At 43.8% G+C, this 16,008-nt stretch overlaps 1 protein-coding gene across 39 annotated transcripts in view; it reads right to left on the minus strand.

Moving 5' to 3' along the window:
• Positions 1–16,008, minus strand: part of KALRN (kalirin RhoGEF kinase) — a 694,928-nt gene that overhangs the window by 624,428 nt on the left and 54,492 nt on the right. For 8 of the 39 annotated variants that reach the window (XM_074033266.1, XM_005547937.5, XM_065539535.2 and 5 more), the window contains exon 1: positions 8,200–8,403. The exons of the other annotated variants lie outside the window; for them this stretch is intronic. In XM_074033266.1, coding sequence (XP_073889367.1) covers positions 8,200–8,266 — 67 coding nt within the window. In that variant the 5' untranslated portion in view covers positions 8,267–8,403. Of the gene's footprint in view, positions 1–8,199; positions 8,404–16,008 lie in introns of those variants that run through there. 39 annotated transcript variants of the gene reach the window in all.

Below are 16,008 nucleotides of genomic sequence, written 5' to 3' on the forward strand. Positions count from 1 at the left end.
AGAGGGGGCAACCCATCCTAGACAGGAGTCCAGGGTCCTGGATCTTGACTTTTCCCTCAGCAGCTCTCTGACCTTAACCAAGCGCTTAATCTCTACGAGCCTGTTTCCTATCTGTGAAACGGGAAGTGATATGACCTATCTCAGACGGGCATAATGAGAAACAAAGGGGTAAGATATTTGGAATTATCAAATAATTACATTTCTCTTTTTCCTCCTTAACAATGCTGTGATAATCAATTGTTCCTTGGAGAGTTCAGATACTCTGTTAGCCAAAGTTATTAATTAGGCTTCCTATTAAGATATAACTTTGAATTAGGTATCTAGGTGAAAATATAAAGGATAGTGAGGACAAGGGCTTGCCCTCAGGGAAACTCCACTCTTAATGGAGGGAAATGATCCCCGACAAGAAACTAAGATTCCTAAAGCTGCAGAAATTCGGACAGCAAGCACATACTTACTTAGTACTTATTGGTACCAAACACATGTCACACATATTAGCTCCTTCAAGGCTCACAACAACCTCCTGAGGTGTGTATTATTACTGCCCACAGGAGCGCATTGTGAATTACAGAACACTAGCCATGCACCTAGTGCCCGTGAGTCTCTGAATGGAACCAGGTATAGTCAGGGGAGCTTTCTCTAGAGGACATCAGGGCTAAGAGGTTTGGAGGGAAAAGAATGTGGATTAACTATAAGAAGAGGAGGTTTGGGGCATTTCAAGAGAAAGCGCAAGAAAATATGAAGGTTGCTGGTGAGGCTCTGATATAGAACAACAGGGAATTGTTCTGTGATGGTGTTTCAAGTGGGTGTGTGTTCAAACTCTTTATTAGACAAGAGGCCTGGTCCCTTTAGTAAAGTGATCTTGTGGCAAAAGCCAATTAAATAACTCTAATAGGTATATATATAGATGACTATAAAAGCTAATTTAAAGTAACTTCTTTATGTATTACCTGAATATTCGGCTCAAATGAGAAGGTGATTACAACTTAAACTCCTTCAATTAGAAAAACCCTAGCACAGCAGAATCACCCAATGTGCTTTTCATATACATGTTGTGTGCTTTTTTCTTCTTTTTCCCGCTGAATGTAAGAGAGAAGGAACAAGTCATAAAGGTTGGCGCAAAGAACCCATACATCATGCTGGGCATACATATGCAATAGTTAACAAGAACAGGGCAAGCCAGACCACAATGGGTATCCAGAGTCCGGGGCAGGCTAGGGACCAGTTACAAGCAGATGGCCTAAGCACAGATACCGAGTCTGACCTGGTTAGGGGCCAGAGCTGTACAGATAGATAAGCAGCAAGCAAGCCAATGATAGAGCAAGTCAAAGACACGGTATCTGTCAGTGCTAGAAGACAAGGAGCCAGAAGAAGGCTGCAGGCATGGTGAGGATGAGACCAAGGAAAGGGAAAGCACAAAGATCAGGGTGCCCTGACAACCAAGACCACGAGGTCCAGCTGCCTTTTAACTTCTTGCACCTGAGCAGAATCAATCCTTGACTTGGAATGTTTGGGAGATCTGAAAGTTGAGACAACAAAGAATGGCCAGTCAGGGAGAGGTGAACTTTAGTGACAAACCCAAGTAGATTCCTGGTCAAAGTAAAGCCCAACACCATGAAGGCTTGAAAACAGTTATTCTCCTTACCTCCCATTTATCCTGAAGAGAGAAAATGATTTTTCTTTCTCTAATTCTAGCAGAATATGGATAATGCCCACCTAACGCCTTCCTAGTATGAGTTATACAAACCAAGGAAGGAAAGGTTTTTGACATCTACAGTGACAGACCACCATCCCTACCTCCAAACCCCTCAGCAGCCTGAACTGAGAGCAATAAACCCAAAGCAAGCTGGGGCCAAACCACCTCCTGGGACACAGATAAATTGCTTTTCTGGGAATATGAAGGAAAGTCAAGGTTTATCTAGGAAGTCATAGAAAAAATGGTTAAGTTTGTAAAGAAAGTTGCATGAGTTGTATCCAAAAGATTGCGTTCTTACACAATTTGTTCCTTAGCATAGTCCTATGTTTACTCCTATGTTTACTATTCCCATGTAGTGACTTGTTTTTCATTCATTTTGTTATTTTGCAACAGAGTTCCTTTTGCCCTTACTCTCTGACATCCACGTTAAAGGATGACAACAAGCAGTTCTCAACTCTGGCTGCCATTAGAATCACCTACAGAGGTCTTTAAAATGCCAGTGTATAGCCCCCTTTCCAGCTATTCCAATTTAATTGGCTGGAGGTGGAAGTGGGGGTGTTGAAAGGGAGGAACTGGACATTACGCTTTCTAAGAGCTCCCAGATGATTCTAGCATACATCGAGAGATGAGAAACAGTTGGTTTCTGGTCCAGAATCCAAAACACTTTCTGGTAGCTATAGGAATGTGGACAGTACCAAGAAGATAATCTCATTTGTCTATTTTTGTTTTTGTTTGTTGTGCTTTTGAGGTCTTAGCCATAAAATATTTGCCTAGACTAATATCCTGAAGGGTTTCCCTATGTTTTCTTCTAGTAATTTTATAGTTTCTTGTCTTACACATAAGTCTTTAATCCATTTTGAGCTGATTTTTGTATAGGGTGAGAGATAGGGGTCTAATTTCATTCTTCTGAATATAGATATCCCATTCTCCCAGCACCATTTATTGAAAAGGATGTCCTTTTCCCAGCACCATTTATTGAAAAGGATGTCCTTTTCCCAATATATGTTCTTGGTACCTTTGTTGAAAATAAAAACCTTCTGCACAGCAAAGGAAACAATCAACAGAGTGAAGAGACAACCTGTAGAATGGAAGAAAATATTTGCAAATTGTTAATCCAACATGGGACTGATATCCAGAATATACAAGGAATTCACATAACAGCAAACTAACAAACAAAACAGAACAACCCAAATAATCCCATTAAAAAGTGGGCAAATGATCTGAATAGACTTTTTCTTTTTTTTTTTTTTTTTTTTTTGAGACTGAGACTCATTATACCACCCAGGCTGCAGTGCAATGGCACAATCTCGGCTCACTGCAACCTCTGCCTCCCTAGTTCAAGCAATTCTCCTGCCTCAGCCTCCTGAGTAGCTGGGATTACAGGTGCACGCTGCCATGCCCGGCTATTTTTTGTATTTTTAGTAGAGCTGGGTTTCACCATGTTGGCCAGGCTGGTCTTGAACTCCTGACCTCAGGTGATCTGCGTGCCTTGGCTTCCCAAAGTGCTGGGATTACAGGCGTGAACTACCGCACCTGGCCCAAATAGGCTATTCTCAAAAGAATACACACAAATGGCCAACAGGCATATTTTTTTAATGCTCAAAATCATTAATCATCAAGGAAATGCTATCAAAACCACAATGAGATGTCATCTTACCCCAATTACAATTGTTATTATCAAAAAGACAAAAAATAAAAGATGCTGGCGAGGATGTGGAGAAAAGGGAACTCATACACTGCTGGTGGGAAATGTTATAGAAAACAGTATGGAGGTTTCTCATAAAACCTAAAAATAGAACTATATACAATCCAGCAATCCCACTACTGGGTATTTATCCAAAGGAAAAGAGATCAATCAGTATGTCAAGGGATACCTGTACCTTCATGTTTACTGCAGCACTATTCACAATAGCCAGGATATGGAATCAATCTAAGTGTCCATCAATGGGTGAATAGATAAAGAAAATGGTTATATATACACAATGAAATACTACTCAGCTATAAAAAGGAAATCCTGTCATTTGCAGCAACATAGATGAAACTGAAGGTCATTATGTTAAGCGAAATAAGCCAGGTACAGAAAGACAAATATTACATGTTCTCACTCATATGTGGAAGCTAAAAAAGTTCATCTTAAGGCGTAAACAGTACAATGATAGGTTGGTGAATGGTTACAAACATACAGACAGAAGGTAAGTTCTAGGGTCTGATAGCACAGGGTGACGATCATTAACACTATATTGTATAGTTCATAATAGCTAGAAGAGAATATTTGAAATGTTCCTAACATAAATAAGAAACGTTTGATGTGATGAATAGCCTAAATACCCTGATTTGATCATTACACATTGTATATATGTAACAAAATACCACTTGTACCCATAAATATGTACGATTATTATGTATCAATTTTTAAAAGCATCAAGAAGAAATTAGCAGTCTAATTCAGCATATTCTTAAGTTCAACATGTGAGATGTTGAGATGTTGACATAATGACAAACATCAGTAATTTTTGTACTTCTGTCAGTATTTTAACCATATCCACATACCTCCTACACTGTTGTTTCCTTGATATTGTTTTAAGTTGACTCTTTTTTACTTATATATCTTTATAAAAGGAATTAGTGGACTGCAAGGTGGCATAAAAAGGTAGGAGAAAAAGAAAAAAGAAGATCATGGCTGAAAAGAAAAGGCACTCAGGGTTAGAGGCAAGGAAGACAGGTAGGGGCAGGTCCAGGATTGGAGACACAGGATCTATGGGGTGAAGGTGACCCAGCACAGACATAAGAAGGGATGGAAGCTGGGCAATGAGAGAATAATAGAGAAATGCCAGGGAATGGGGATACTTGTAGCAGGTAGCATAAAGCTGTGCCTTGAAAGAACACAAGGGACAGAGAATAAGCATGAGGGCCAGGGAGGCTGGAGACTACTGGGGCCAAGAAACTAAGGCAGGGCAAAGTGTGAAGCCCAGGCAGGGATGCTGGAAGGAGAAGAGGGAGACTAGAGGTAGGAATGAAGGAAAAGCTGAGGAATGGGTGGGCTTAAGGAGGGCCCACAGTGAATGGGTGGGGCAGCAGTGGATAGCCCAACAGAAGCAGGCATCAGGGAAAACAGATTGTCTTCTGGACTGTGCCAGGCAGTGGCCAGCAAGATAAGCTCAAGAAACATCTGTAAATCACCTAAAATCATCTCATGTACTACCAGTGGTGGACATTCCCACATGCTGGGAAACTGCCTGATGCTCTACGAATAAAGAGCAGCAGTCTTTCATTCTTCCCCTTTCATTACCAAAAAAATATTACATGTAAACAAAGGAACCTAAACCCCTACCTTACTTGTCAGGTCCCCATGAATACACCAAAACTCAACAACGAAAAGCAATGTGACTTCTTTTATATACAACTCATGCTTCTTATCTCTATGAGCTCTTTTGTTTTGATAGACAGTCCCCACCATAGCAACCATCTCCTTAGTCAACGTCTATAAGCACAGAATACAATCAGCAGAATTGACAAACGCCCAGTAACAAACACCGTAAAAACAGCATCTATTATTAAGGAGAATAAATCATCAAAATAATGTCTGAACAAGCTGGTAGTACACTGTCAAATAAATTCTTGCATGTAGTTAAGTATAGCCCTAGAAAACAATATCCTTTATTTTTTAAATCCTTACCCTTAGCTGAACAATGATGGGGGAGACAAAAGATTAGTCTGCAATCATCAAGCCTACGCTGTTATTTCTTTGTAAAGTTTATTTCAGCTCCAAGATGTGTTCTAATGTTTCCTCCCTTTTCCTAGGTGTGTCAAATCACAGATTCACTTATCCTCCAGTCACAGCCAAGTGAGTGACTCAGGCCAGCATACAGCTCATCGATTATTTCAATTTCCTGGGATAAACTCATCAGTTCCCACTTCTCATTTCCTATCCCCTCCTTACTTTCTTGAGGCCTGTTACTTTCAAGATGACATAAGGCACGACAATGATGAGGGCAACATGATATAAAATCTTCAAACAAATCAAAGGAGCTAAATTCTGTTATACTTAAGAAAGATCAAATCTAAGGGAATTCTGTTCACCGCCCAGAAAGGCAGGTTCATCTTTCATTCATTTATTCATTCATTCCTTCAACAAATATTTATTGAGCTTCTTTCATGATCTAGCTCAGCCTAACATGCCACTTAAAAGCATGCCATTTTCTCTGCAATGTTAGGTAACATTCATTACAAGAGGAAAGGTGCTATAACTGAAAATTCTTTTTGAATATGGATGTGGGTATGCACACATGTATAATACTTCAATACTGATTAACCAGAACTGGGAAACATAATCAACATCTAATCTCCAAACACCTGGAAATCAAACACCCTACACAGTCAAGAGCTACTGGTCTAAAACCTCACATTAAGGAAAACCCTATAGATAGAAAGACACATAAACTTTCAAATTACAGTTATATGTGGTGATCAAACATGCATGGAAGACCACATAATTCTTGCAACCAGCTTTTGCTATCCAAGGAGACAGGTTAATCTATCAACCCATAAATTCATTAACCTGACATTTCCAAAATGCCTGACACTATATATGCACTAACACAATAACTTTCCCCCAAATTCTATGATGTAGGCATTATTATTAGTATTCCAATTTTTAAGATTAACAAACTGAGAATTTGGTTAAGTATAGCTCTAGAAAACAATGCCTTTTATTTTTTAAGTCCTTACCCTTAGCCTTTTATTCAAGGGCACTTAGAAGGCAGTGGAGCCAGAACTTGAACCTAAGTTTGTGACTCATGGATTCAAGCATTTCTAAAAGATAAAAATAAATTGGTAGTATTATAGCTTATACATTAACATCTAGTTTCTTCTTATAATTAACATCATATGGTAGTGTGAATCTTGTTTTAATTCATGTAAGTATAAATTGTCTCTAAGCCTCTCACCATTCTTAATTGGACTTTTCTTAGTTCTCGGGTATTATATACCACCTGTTCCTGTCTTTCCCAGGATGTTTGTTGGAGAGTGAGAATTAACTGTCTTGGTAATGAAAACTACCATTTAAAGAGTACTTTGTTTGTGCCATGCACTGGGATAAGTATTTCACTTATAGTTTCTCAGTCAGCCCCTGCAGCAACCCTCTGAGTTGGTACTACCATTATCATCATCACTCCTTTTCACAAATGAAGGGAAGAAGATACAGAGAGGTTAAGCAACTTGCCTGAGGTCACACAGATAAGGAGGATTCACACCTAGTGGTCTCTTCTCCCTTCTCCCAGTCTATAATCTTCATCAGTAGGAAGTTCTGGTTCCCTTCTTAACGCCCTCATCTCAAGTCTGGGCTCCCACTGGCCTGTTTCTCGGTGCTAGTGAGAAACTGCTTTTAGTGTGTGCTGGTTTGGTTTCCTCCATCTTTGTTTTCTCCCCTGATAAGGGTCCTGGTTCACCTGCTCTGTGCAGCTCTCTGCTTCCATCTGGTATTGATCTCCTGGCACACTAAGACTATTCCTCATACAGATGAATACACCTTGGGCTGTATAGCAAGGCTTCCCCAGGGCCATCTTTCCCGACAAGAGTTTGATCTCGTTCTTGACAAAACCTCTTAAAGAAGCCAAAGCTTTTAAAAATAATATTCAACATTTTAAAAAATCAATTACCAAACAAGTTCACAGTGGCTTTTCCTTTCAAAAGAACATCTGGATTTGTGTCACATTATCAGGACACTTTAATTGCATTAATATTTGATGATAAAATGTATTAAGGTCAGATCAACCTGAGAAATAAAACTGATTTTCTCTTTTCTTTCCACTACCTGCAAATTCTGTACCGGCTCTGTCTATAGATAATCAAAAAAGGGAACTATCCTCAGGATAGGTACTAATAGTTCCGTGAAGCTAAGAAGTGCACAGGCAGGAACTCAGCATTTACTAAGCACCTACTGTGTGCACCAGATATGATGTTACATATTTTACATCTATGAATTAAACAATAGCTCCAGAGCAACCCCAGCACATAGGTCTTACCGTGCCCATTTCATAGATGGGTAAACAAGCTCAGAAAAGTCACATAAATCAGGCTAAGGTCAGTGGCAGAGCTGAGATTTGAGCCTGAGTCTGTTTGCCCCCAGCTTCTTGCTGCAGGAATCATTCTCCTTCTGCACTGCTTCTCAGAGAGTTCTGTCAAGAGCCCTGCAAGACAGGGCTTAACTTGTATTTGACTAGAGTACTGAGCTTGATGAAAAACCCAGCAAGAAATGAGATCCTGTTACACAGATGCTCCCCAAATGACCCTGTGCTCCTGATTCCCAGCTGGGTCATACATGTCCCCAGAAAAATAGCCTTTCTTTACTTTCCATGGGTTTGCTACTTGCCTCTGTTTCATTCCTTCTCTCTCTTCTTGACCCCCCTCCCCTCTCTGCTGTGTCTTTCTGCATGTCTCTTTATGTCTCTATGTGTATTTATCTCTCTCAGTCTCTCACACAACCATACACACACTCAGGATACCTCGATCCAGCAGCCGGAGCAAGCGGAGATACCAGAGATACCACTGGTCCCAGAAGCGGTCCGTCATCCCACCCTGAACTCATCCTTCACAGCCAGTCCCCTCGGCAGAGCCTCATCCCACCACCGCTGACTCGAGGAGGCCGGAATCACTTGACGCTGGGCTCGCACACAGCCTGCTCTAAGCAAACGCCTGCCTGCAAAGACAGCCACCAGTCCTCCCACACAGAGGCTGACTGTGCCGGGAGCCGGTTTCACAGCAACAAAGGAACAAGTGCAGAACAACGCCGTGTGCAGACCGAGCCTGCCTGGACCCAAGGGGAGGTCGGAGATGCGTGGGAGGGAGTCAGGAAGGGCTTTCGCAAAGACGCGAGGTTTGCAGTGGTCTTGAGAATGAAACTCCACAGTCAAGTCCATGTGTTAAATTTTTTTCCAGCATCTCCTGCCATCCTGGCTTCCATGCCTCCCACACCAGAGGCCAGTGGCTCCTCCAGTAGAATGTGGGATGGGAAGCCAGAAGCTCAGCCATTTTGGACTTTGAGGCCAGTCCAGGAGCCCGGGAGCCTTACTGCCTCACTGCCTCACTGCCTCACTGCCGGGACCACCGGCTCTCCTTGCCCAAGACTGCAGGACCTGCATGACTAGTAAAAGGCCACAGATCTTTTTTTCCTATGTCCCTTCATGGAACCTTTGTTATAGTAGAGACAGCATGGGCTCTGAAGCATGGGCTCTATAGTAGAGACAGTCATGGGTCCAAATCCTGGTTGCCACTTAATACTTGCCTGGCCTCGATGAAGTTAGTCAGCTCCCTGTGCCTCAGCTTCCTCCTCTGTAAACCAGAGAGAATAGTATTTGTGAGCCTCAAAGCAAAAGAATATGTTTCTGGTGTCGCACCTGGTAGATACTGGTAGATACAAGGTTCTCCCTTACCTCTCAACCCCTCTCCCTCTTGCCAGACTCTCAATTCCCCACACGTTCATACATCCCACGGTTTTCTATCCCAGGCCTTTGCTCCTGCCCTTCCTGCCAGTAGCATGCTCTCCCCACTTTCCTACCTCATCATGGCCAAATGCTCCTAATTTTTCCAACAAATAACTCAAATGCCACAGAATCCAGGCAGACTTCCCTGATCTTCCTTCCTTTATATTTTATTTTTTTCATTCCACCTTCTCCTTTGTATATGACTCTTCTTCCTTACTTACCCATAAACTCCATGAAGGTAGGATCTGCTTTTTAATCATCTTTGTGTCCCTCAAAGAACACTGAACTTCGCAATTACTCAAGTAATTACTAACTGGACAAATGAACATGCAAGGGCATCTGAGTCCCCAATACAATGTTGTTTTCAAGGCAAGGAGAAGAGTAAGCTGCAGAGACCTCAGCCCCTGGGCATTGTCTAAGGCATTGTCTAAGGCCTTTGGGGCATGACGGGGTGCCCAGTCCTTGCCCCACACACAGCACGTCTTACAGTGGGCCAGCCTGTGACCCAGGTGACTGGGAGTGCTGCTCACTGAAATGAAACCTGAGGAGTCCCCAGGTCTAGGAAGACCTTGTTCTCCAAGCCTAAAAACTACCCAACAGCCATCTGCACATTCATCACAGCTCTGTGCAGCTTAGGCCATGCCAGCAATGCCTTCTCACTGTCCTAGCAGAAATGGTGGTCTCCAGGCCTCCTGGTCTCCATCAGGCAACTGGCAGGCATGTCTCCCTCGGCACCAGCTCTTCCTTGGAACTTATACCTCCAAGATGAGACAGGCTGTCGATTTCTGAAGAACTCAGACCTGGGAGGACACACGTCCAGGGGGTAGAAGCCAGGAGGGAGAGGGAGAAAGCTAGCAGAGCCACAACCTCCACCGCCTGCCCCTGCCCCCCAGATGCCTTGTGGTTTCTTCTTAAAGGGCAGCATTGGGTCTCGGCAGAGATATCACCACCCAAGAAGCTACCTCTCAGGCTCTGTTAGCATTATTTTCTTATTACCCTAAATGGACAAGACTCCAGTGTGTAGTTAACACAAGAATGCAAACCCCTCCTCCTCCCTCCAGAGAGAAGTAACCCAGTGTTCTGCCCTTCACAAATAACAAGAATTCATCGCTCACGTGTGGCCAGTACTTTTTCGTTCACAAAGTACTTTCATAACTGTCATCTCCCGCTTGCCCTGCAAGGTCTGTAGGATGGGAATCACTTTCTCCAGTATACAGAAGAGAAAACCCATGTTCCACAAGATTAAATAACTTGTTTAAGGTCAGGTAACTCGTAGGTGCCCATCTGTCTCCTTCCTGAGAGTTTCAGGGGCGCTAAGAGATTCCTGGGAAATTGTGACATGTTTCACTAAGATATGGCAGCCCTCCAGTAGGGGAGGACCTGGGGAAACATGGCTGTTTCCTAACAGGAACCCTGAGGGAGGCCCCTCCAGGGCGGCGCTGACATGCCATGGGCACAGATTGAGTGGAGGGTCCAAATGTGGCCACTTATTAACTAAGGGCTTTTTATCTTTTTCTTTGGCCCTTGACTTATAACTGCAGAGAGAGTGCATCTCCAAATAAGAATGCCAAAAAGACTTTTTCTAACACAACTTGGGAGAAATCTGAAACGGGAGGCTCCCATCGTGGCAGGAGACCTAGACAGAGAGGGGCAGGGGAAGAGCATCTGACTATGAGGCTGAAAGTCCCAGAGAGTGCCCTAACGGTGCTAGTGCTACAAGTCTCATTCTTGGGGCTGGAGAAAGAAGCTGGCCCTGTTCCCCTCCCTCCAGTAATCAAGGGCAAAACAGTCCACACAGTCTCATTTGCAGAGGAAAAGGGAATAAAGACTGTCAAGAATAATATGGGTGCAAGCACTTCCCCCGCAAACAGACCTAAGAACATAAGCAATGCCCATCGGGTCAGCCCCAGGGTGAACCCATTCAGCCGGGAGTTTTACTCAAGATTGGCTTCAACCCATCAAGCTGGGCTCCTTGGAGCTCCCCAGCCCACCACTGCTCATTTCTTCATCTCCCACAGAGCCTCCTAAGTCTTACTTGAAATGTAGCCCCTCCAGAAGTTGAATAAAATGTTCCAAGAGACTGTCGGCATTGCCATTTAACTGCAGTGCAATTAGAAAGGATATTGGCCAGGACACAGCCTTATTAGTAGGTTTTTGTTGTTGTTTTTGTTTTGTCTTATACAATGCTTCCACAGTGGCTCCTTCTTTCCTCATGGTCAAAGCAAGCACAGCTATTCCCTTTGGCATGTTTCCTCCAGCCCACCCAGCTGGCTATAGAGACATGTTTTCCAGGGTCAGGCAGTGTCACCAGGCCAGCAACAGCCCATCCACTCCAGAGGGCCGATGCCCATCCGGAGGTTCAGCAGTTATTTGATATCACAACATGGATGTGTTCCTTTCTCTTCGATGTTCCTTCTTCTTTCCTTGGCACTGTTCTTTCTCCCTCTCTTCACCCACCCCAACTTGAAAACACTGTGTTCCCAATCAGATAAAGCCAGCACAAGTGTATGGAGCAGAAGGCAAGCAGTACGGAGGGAGGAGAGATCCAGCCACATCTCAAATCTTTCCCACTCATCTCCTGGGACAACAATGGCCACTGTTCCCTCAGCAGCACTGACCCAACTCCTCAGACACATGGACCTATCTGGCAAGTGAAGGCAACACAGGAGGTAGCATAGTTGCTGGTATCTGCAAACCAAAGTGAAGACTATCCACAGACATACTGATCTGCCCCAGGAAGCAGGCTCCACCCAGCTACCATTTTGCCCTGCAAGCTGTGCTTCAGTTGTAACATGAATCAAACACTCCAGTAGACAGCATCCTCAGCCACCTCCCACACCACTTCTGCCCCCTTGGCGATTAGCGCCCAAGTGGTGGAGTGGAGCCCGGGGCAACACATTCTCACGGATGCCATTTCAAGGGTGGCTTGGACCCCTGCCAGTCTCTCCCATGAGTTTAGTGTCCCTAGGTGAACGGGCTTCTTAGGTCCACACCTGAGGACAGTATCTACAGCCAGTATCACCTAGACACTGAAATTCAAGTCCACCCCTCCCAAGAGGCCCTTTCCAGCTAACCTCACACATTCTCTATCTCAGAGGTTCTCAAAGTTTAATGGGCAGCAGAATCACCTTAGAGGATTGGTTATCCATGCAGATAACGAGGCCTCATTCCCAGAGGCCTGCATTTTTAACAAGCTCCCCAGAGAGTTCTGCGATGGTGATCCATCCACTTCAGTCCTTGCTCTCCTCTCCTACCCTCAGCACTGGCTTTGTGTCACTATCTTGAATTCTAGTGTGTACCCCACCTCCCCCAACACCCTGAGAGTCCAGTAGGGAGGGAGAGTCTGAGTCCCCCATTAGAGTATGCTCACCTGGAAGGCAGAGGGGCCTCTCTCCTTTCAAGGCCTAGTAGAGGGCCCCACATGGACGGGTGAGAAGCTGCCAGCCAGGAGGCTGAGAAATCAGCCTTGCCTCTCCACAGGCACCAGAAAGCCTTCGTTCTCCCACAGTTCCACTGCACATCTGTACAACGGCTTTAAATGTCACCTCAAATATCAGGCCAGGCAGCAGGAGGGAAAGGCAGAAGCTAATTATTCTGCCTTGCCTTGGCTTTTGTGTAGCTTTCACCTGGCTCACCTCCGACCTCTGCTGAGGATCTTTAACTCTGCCTTGGCTGAGGCATGGCCAGCTCATGGAAGACAACCTTTCACTGCCCTGGGCTCTAAACCACCTTGTTAAGTGGTGAAAACCTGACCCCTCCTTACTGCTTCTCTGAGGGTTCTAGTTCCCCCAGCAGTCAATAGAACCCCCAGGTTGCACTGAATCTCTAACACGGCATGCCACCTCAGTACCCCCCAATGCCCACCCAAGAGCCAGTCCCCTCTCCTCCTTCATGACCTTACGAAGCTTATCTATCCTGGGCCCCATGCCCTCTCCATTAAGTCCTGTGAAAAGTACCATGACAACTTCATCCCATCCAAGGTATTTATGATGACAGCTTAATATTTAGGCCCTCAGGAAATATTCCTATTTTGGCAAAAGATAAAGCCTACGTCAAAGGAAGGCATAGAGGAGTGCAGGCCTTAGGTAAGCAGTGGTGGGGGTGGATATCTGCAGTCAGGGAGCAGAGTCCATGACTCCCTTCCCTAGGTCTTCACAGGCATGTCCCTGTGAGGCCATCCCAATGAAGTCAATCACGGAAGTTGGTGCTCCTTCCATCCTCCCTCACTGCCCTGACCTCCCATTTCCTACTCAGCATGAACACCTGGTTGGCTGCCTTCCCCAAGGCACCTACATTGCAAAGGAGTTCTTGAGGGAAAAAAAAAAAAAAAAAGCTGGTAAATATTTGGAGAGACCCTCTCAGAACTGATCCATGAGCCTCTGCAATCCAGAGTTCACTATTACCTCCTCTGTTTCCCTTGCAGCCAGTCACACAGTTCCTCCATCTCATTTCCACCAAGAGTCATTTCTCTGCCCATCAAAGGAGGTAGTGTTACTTCATGGCTGACAGGAGGCCGTTCACCCCTCAGGAGGTCTGGCTTCTCTTAAATGTTCCTCACATCTCTCAGTCCCTGAGGTCACCATCAGAGAATCAGGAAGCTAAGTTGCCAGTCACCACAGCTGAAGCCTCACTCCTTAGGCCAGGTGGAGCCCTCCTGTGAACCTCTACCTGCTCTCTCCATCCCATGCCCTTCTCCATCCCCTCCAGGAACTTTTCCAGATAGCCCCCCTCAAGCAGGTCTGCCCAGTAAAATCAGGCACCATACCATGAGGACTGGGAGTGATAATAATGAATGTGAAGTTCAACCATATCAAAAGGAATCCACTGTATTGTCAAATAAATGCTAAATTTTGGTTAGCACATATCTAGAGCTCAACATTTTTTTTCTACTTAGTCCCTTTTTTGCTATAGTCCCTTGAGTATTTTTGTCTGTTTATGGAAAGTATATAATCTGTGTGTGTTACACAGGGCCACCCACTGTTAAATCAGAATATCTGACTCACCTGAATGCCCTGGCTCCCTACATACATACACATTGAGCTGGATAATGAAATTACTTGCACACTAGCCAATGTGAATTCTCTCTTCCTTGGTTCTTATTTTCAAAAAGAAAAAATAAAACTATTTGCAAAGATCACCTTACTTTTCAACAAATGAACTCTGCTTATGGTTCTTAAAAATAATTGAGTCTCGTAAATTCTATAAACCTTTTTATACCTTCTGTACCATTAATTTGCAAGCCTTCGAGGTACTGGGAAAGGGCTGAGGCTTTGGAATAACTTCCCACATCTCAGTTTCTTCATCTTTTGAATGAAGATAAGACTAATCCCATAAAACTTGAACTTTTCATGAGGAAAAGACAAAACAGCATATAAAATCCAAAGCACTACACTTAATACATAGTGGATACTTCATAAAGGTTAGTGCATTCTCCTGCAACAAAAACAAGCTCAAGTCACGCTGAAATTCTCAATTCATGGGACCAGAGTTAAGAGTCAAGTCACTGCTCCAAGTTTCCCAGGCTTCTCTACCTGCCCTTCAGGAGGGGGCAGATTCTTAGAGCTTACATTTCCTCTAATTCCTGTGACACTCTCCTTCCCTCACTAGGGAAATGAAAATGTCCAGCTGCCCCAACTCATCTGATCTCCTCTTTCTGACACAGGTTGGAAAGTCCACTGGAGATTCAATTATGAAAACTATTTTGACTATACCTTGTGACACACGTGGATGACCCTCAGCACTGGGGAGAAGAGAAACAATACAAAGTTCCCGATGGACCATCAGCATAGTGAACAGCAATTATTTGGCATCCCGAAAAGTCCATCAATCCTGGCCTCACGTCATGCACTCAATAAAGCCTAAAGATATTCATGGGAAAAAAAAAAAACTATAAAACTTCAAGAAGAAAAATTTTTATAGTCTTAGGGTGGGATGGTTTTCCTAAGCAAGACACAAAACTCAGTATATTGGCTTATATACACATTTTTAAAAATTTTTTGAAGGATATACAAATCACCAAAGGAGAACAGGAGGCTGAAGAATAGTAGTTAGAAGGATAACCTTTTACTGTAAATCATCTTACACATTTTAAATTTTGACCCTTGGACTGTATCACCTAACTCTTTAAAAGACATTTTAAAATAATGGAGTCAATAATAGATACAACTGTTCTTGGCGTCTAGCTGCTTTGTTGTGAGAAGGCTAAGCCACATGGAAAGGCCATGTGGAAGAGAACTACAGATGCTGGTTGAGACCCTCAGCTAGTCCCAGCCCCCTCCCAGCCACCAGAGGAAGCCCACCCTGGAGCTGCCAGCTATCCCAGCACCCCAACAGATACCACATGGAGCAGAAGAACTGCCTGGTAAGCCCCACAATTATGAGAATGATAAAATGATGCTCTAAGTGGCTAAGATTTGGGGTGGTTTGTTACAGTGTAATAGGTAACGAAACAGAGCCACTGGTGCATGCAGAGCAAAGTAAAGCCCCATGATTCAATGAGATCACCAAGGAGATGTTGAAAACAATTGTGCCTTCTTTCATCTAGAAGGCAAAAAGCATGGTTAGTCTCAGGACCACATCTATTTGTTAATAGCTTGCTCTCTACTCTTCTTAGAATTCTGAAGATGGGGTTGTCACAGAGGGTGTCTAATTAACATGCTTGTTTGAATTATAAAAAGTGAAATTAGACTTTCTCTGACAGGAAGTAAGTATGTCTAATTTGGCTACTTGCTTTGACAATCAGATTTGCCTTTCCCGTTTCATATAAATCCATAGCTCCAAGATTTTGAAGAAAATGTGTTTAAAGCCTATTATAATATGCAACATGCTAGA

Source organism: Macaca fascicularis, chromosome 2, assembly GCF_037993035.2.
Source record: "Macaca fascicularis isolate 582-1 chromosome 2, T2T-MFA8v1.1".
Lineage (NCBI taxonomy): Eukaryota > Metazoa > Chordata > Mammalia > Primates > Cercopithecidae > Macaca > Macaca fascicularis.